This window comes from Tupaia chinensis, unplaced genomic scaffold (genome assembly GCF_000334495.1).
Source record: "Tupaia chinensis unplaced genomic scaffold, TupChi_1.0 Scaffold000532_1, whole genome shotgun sequence".
Taxonomy (NCBI): Eukaryota; Metazoa; Chordata; class Mammalia; order Scandentia; family Tupaiidae; genus Tupaia; species Tupaia belangeri.
Window position 1 is genome coordinate 7,369,840 of NW_006160045.1, and position 4,095 is coordinate 7,373,934.

The 4,095-nt window shown below is 46.8% G+C and overlaps 1 protein-coding gene across 1 annotated transcript in view; it reads right to left on the minus strand.

Moving 5' to 3' along the window:
- SLC9C2 (solute carrier family 9 member C2 (putative)) overlaps nt 1–4,095 on the minus strand; it is an 83,028-nt gene that overhangs the window by 49,317 nt on the left and 29,616 nt on the right. The window contains exon 9 of the mRNA XM_006157247.1: nt 614–757. Within this exon, the coding sequence (XP_006157309.1) occupies nt 614–757 (144 nt within the window). The remainder of the gene's footprint in view (nt 1–613; nt 758–4,095) is intronic.

Sequence of the window (4,095 nt, forward strand, 5' to 3'; positions counted from 1 at the left end):
ACCAGAGACAGTGTGGGAAGAGAGTGGGAGATGGCAGAGGGTAAGAGATAGGGAATCGCAAGGATGTGGGGGGGGGGAAACATACAGGAAACAAGAAATGGAAAATTATTTGTTGACAATAACATGTATGTTGATGTGCTTGATTGAGACAATATACAGTGTACTCTGGATGGAAAAATCTCATTTTGTATGCTGTAATGATGTACAGTGAATGAACGTAAACAAATAAATTTAAATTTAAAAAAAGAAAAAGAAAAAAAAAGAACCACCGAGAGCGCGTGTTAGCGCCACTCATGGATCTTCTCCAGAGACGGAACTGGCTGGGCTGAGCCCACCAATTTGTATTTCTGTGAGTCTCCTCTCATGAGGGATCCCTGTGCTGCTGTCTACCCCCTCTCCTTCCCTCTGAAACCTTGAAAAATAACTCATTCCCTCTGAAACCTTGAAAAATAAACACTTCCCCGGCTGCAGAGCAAGCTGCCGTCAAGGCCTACACAGTACAGGCCTCCTGTCCCCATGTCCAGAATCCTTTCTGTCATACCCCTCAGTTTCCCAGCTCTAATTCCTGACTGAGAACTAAATTTAGCAAAAATAATAAAGATACAATTCTTACCTTGCAAAATTCACTGTTACAAATAAGATGAGTATGAAAACTATGGTGTGAAAATTTATATATTCGATTTCGCCACATCCAATCACAATGCCAAAGAAAGCATATGTCAAATGTTGGTATGCAGATGAAAGCACTACTAAAAATCTAGGATGAATGAAAAAGAAATGACATTTTAAACAGTGAAGTTTTAAATTATTTTATTATGATTTTTAAAATTTGCTCCAGGGCATGTGCCCTCACCAGAGAGACACAAAAAGGAATGAGAGAGCAAGCCACCGGGAACAGGACTCAAACTGCAGTCGGTCACACGGGAGTCCAGTGCCTTAACCACCACACCACCTGAACAATGCATGTTGAAATATTTTCCTTTTCACGTAAAATCAGGTATCTTATATCTGCCATCACCCCCACCCCCCCCGTGTTCACAGTAGGGCGTGTGTGTACACACACAGGAGTAAGAGTGAGAGGAGCACCTCCACAGGTCCCGGTCAGGTGCAACGCCCTCCTCCCTCCACTCCTCCAGCCCCCTGGACCTGGGCACTTGCACAGGTGCCTGGTGTGCCTCAGGCTGAACAGGCCAGGGATTCAAACGGCAGCCCCCAAGTGGGCGGGATCTGGCTTCTCTTGAGCGGCACATGTCCACTGCAACAGAGAGCACCCCCCCCGCCTCCTTTCCTTTGCTTTTTAATAATAATTTTATTTAACCTTATTTATTTTTTAATTTGACCATAGAGGGACAGAGATAGAGAGAGAGAGGGAAGAGAGAAAGTGAGAAAGCAAGCTGCCAGGTTCGGAACTCAAACCGCGGTCGACCATGTGGGAGTCCAGCACCCTGAACTGCCACACCACCTGTGGCCCCTCTTTTTCTTTATTTTAAGGAATTATTTATTTTATTTTGTTTATCATTATTTTTACTATTTTGTTTTTAATTTGACCAGAGAGAGGTAGAGGGAGTGTGAGGAAGCAAACTGCCAGGTTTGGGACTCGAACCATGGTCAGCCATGTGGGAGTCCAACACCTCAGCCACCTCGCCACCTGCCGGCCCCTCTCTGGCTCCTTTTCTTAACAGAAGGCCTTCCATTCCTTGCCATTACAATAAATATCTTAAAGTCTTTTGTTGGGTCTAAAAACACCCAGCTGCACATTCCCAACTGCCCTCATCCCACTAATACCCATGGGCTGCCGCTCACAGCAGAACCGTAAGATCAAGGCAAAAATCGAGAGGCCTCCCCATGATGGGGATTTCCCAGTTTCTCTGGGATTTGCTGGCAGCATCTCACCTGCCAGGCATGCCGCAGCTCAGCCAGAGGCACCAGGCTAACGTCGTGTGATCGCTGACAGATCAGCTAATGTCCTCTGCACGACTTCTCCCTCTGTGACTTGAATGTGTTCTTCCTCTTACTTTGAAAGTGTCTCATCTGCTTTCCCATCTACTGAATTTCTGGAAGTCTCGCAGGACTAACTCCAACCCCATGTTCTCCACGAAGCCATCGGAGGCCCGATGGTGGGCACTGACCCTCCTCGGAATCGCCATGCACCACCGTGGTTCTTAAGCAGCGGAGACACCCGCATCACCCTAGGTACATCCTAAACATCTACACCCCCAGCCTTTCCTGGAGATTCTCGCTGAGTAGCCACGGCACAGCGGGCAGGGCAGGGCAGGGCAGGGCAGGGCAGGGCAGGGCAGGTGGCCTCTGCAGTGTTCTGTTCTGGCTGGCTCCACGCAGCAGCACGTCTGGGTCAGGGTCGAGTCTGGCTTCCACAGGCCGACTTCAGTCCTGTTCCTCTTGGTCCCCTCCTCGGGACCTTCCCTTTCAGCTGGCTGCTTGAGTGTGTCTGCCCCAGACTAGTCTCCATGCAGGTGAGTCTCAAGATCGACTCTCAGAACGAAGCATCAGGGAGCCTAATTTTAAATAGCTGCGGATAGAAACCACGTTCCTGATACTGCATCGCCCAAACCCAGCAGTTAATTTGGTTTTCCAGGCTATTCCTAGTTCTCTCTGTCATTTTTTTTAATTGCCAGAAGGAACGTGTGCTCACCAGAGAGAAGGCGAGAAAGCACCCGCCGTGGGCCACGGACATGCTGCCATCCTTTTCCCCCATTCTATGCCATCCTTTTCCCCCATTCTCCAGTGGGCCAGGACATGGGGCACACATGTGCACACGCCCAGTGTGGTTTTCAAGCTGGGGGTGGGGGTGGGGGCCACATGGGATCCGGCCCGCTGTGCACAGCACTGAGCTGCTGTGTTTGGGTCAGCCCAGTCCTATCTCCTGATTCAGCTGACTCAGAACTCCTCCAGGGAAAGGTTATTGTGCAGGGAGGGGGTTTTAAACCCCACTGCTTAATTTTCTGAAAATTCATTTTCTCTCATTGGAATTTCATCAAAAAAAAAAAAAAATCCAAATTTATAATAGTAGGGAGGACAAGTATAGATACCAGAAACCCTACGGGAGGAAAGTGGGTAGTAGAGGGCAGGTGGGAGGGGCTCAGGGAAGAAACAATAAACAGACTCTAGCATGGAAAATTCTCCATTGGAAATGATGTATATGGGGCCGGCACATGGTGTAATGGGTAAGGGCGCTGGACTCCCACATGGCCGACTGAGGTTCAAGTCCTGGACCTGGTCACTTGCTTTCTCACTTTCCCTCTCTTTCTCTCTCTCTCTGTCCCTCTCTAGTCAAATTGAAATAAATAAATAAATAAAGTTAAATAAAATAATTCTTTTTTTTTTTTTAAAAAAAAAGAACATGATGTATATGGTATAATCCTCTATTTCAATATCACACACTGCATACACACTTTGAAACACCCCTTGTGTGTTATAAAGTTGTCCCAACAATTAAGTGTGAATAAGAAATCTGAAAATGGTTTAAACAGTATAAAAACTTCAAAAGTAGAAAGAACATAATTTCAGAAGAATGAATAGTGCTTTTACGTTAAATAAATTAACTTTCCTGGGAAAACACAGAATTACGGTTTCTCTTTCTCATTTCAATGTTTTCTTTTGTCTGATGTGGAATTTCTACATGAGAATATGATTTAATGCCCAATAATTCTGAGACAATCTGTAATTTAGGATCGCCTTTCAGAGAAAGGCTGACTTCTCTGAGGAGACAGACACGTGATTTTTCTTCTACCCAGAGATGTCCACACGGTGTGACCAGCTGTAAAGGGTAGCTAAGAGTTGTGGCAGTATCACATCTTTTGGCTATTCCTCTTTCACAGTACTTCCCATGTTAGAAAATGTTATAAAGGGAACCAGCAGTTACCGTAATGGCTATGTCGCTGGACTCCCACGTAGTCAACCGCGGTTCATGTCCCGGACCCAGTGACTTAAAACTCACGCCGGGCGCGTGTGCATGCGTGCCCAAGATCCCAAGAGGAGAATGGAGGAGAAGGGATTGCAGCATGGCCATCCCCTCTGGGGGGTGATTTCTCGCTTTCTGTCTCTCTGTCTCTCTCTGTCTGTCTGGCGAGAGCA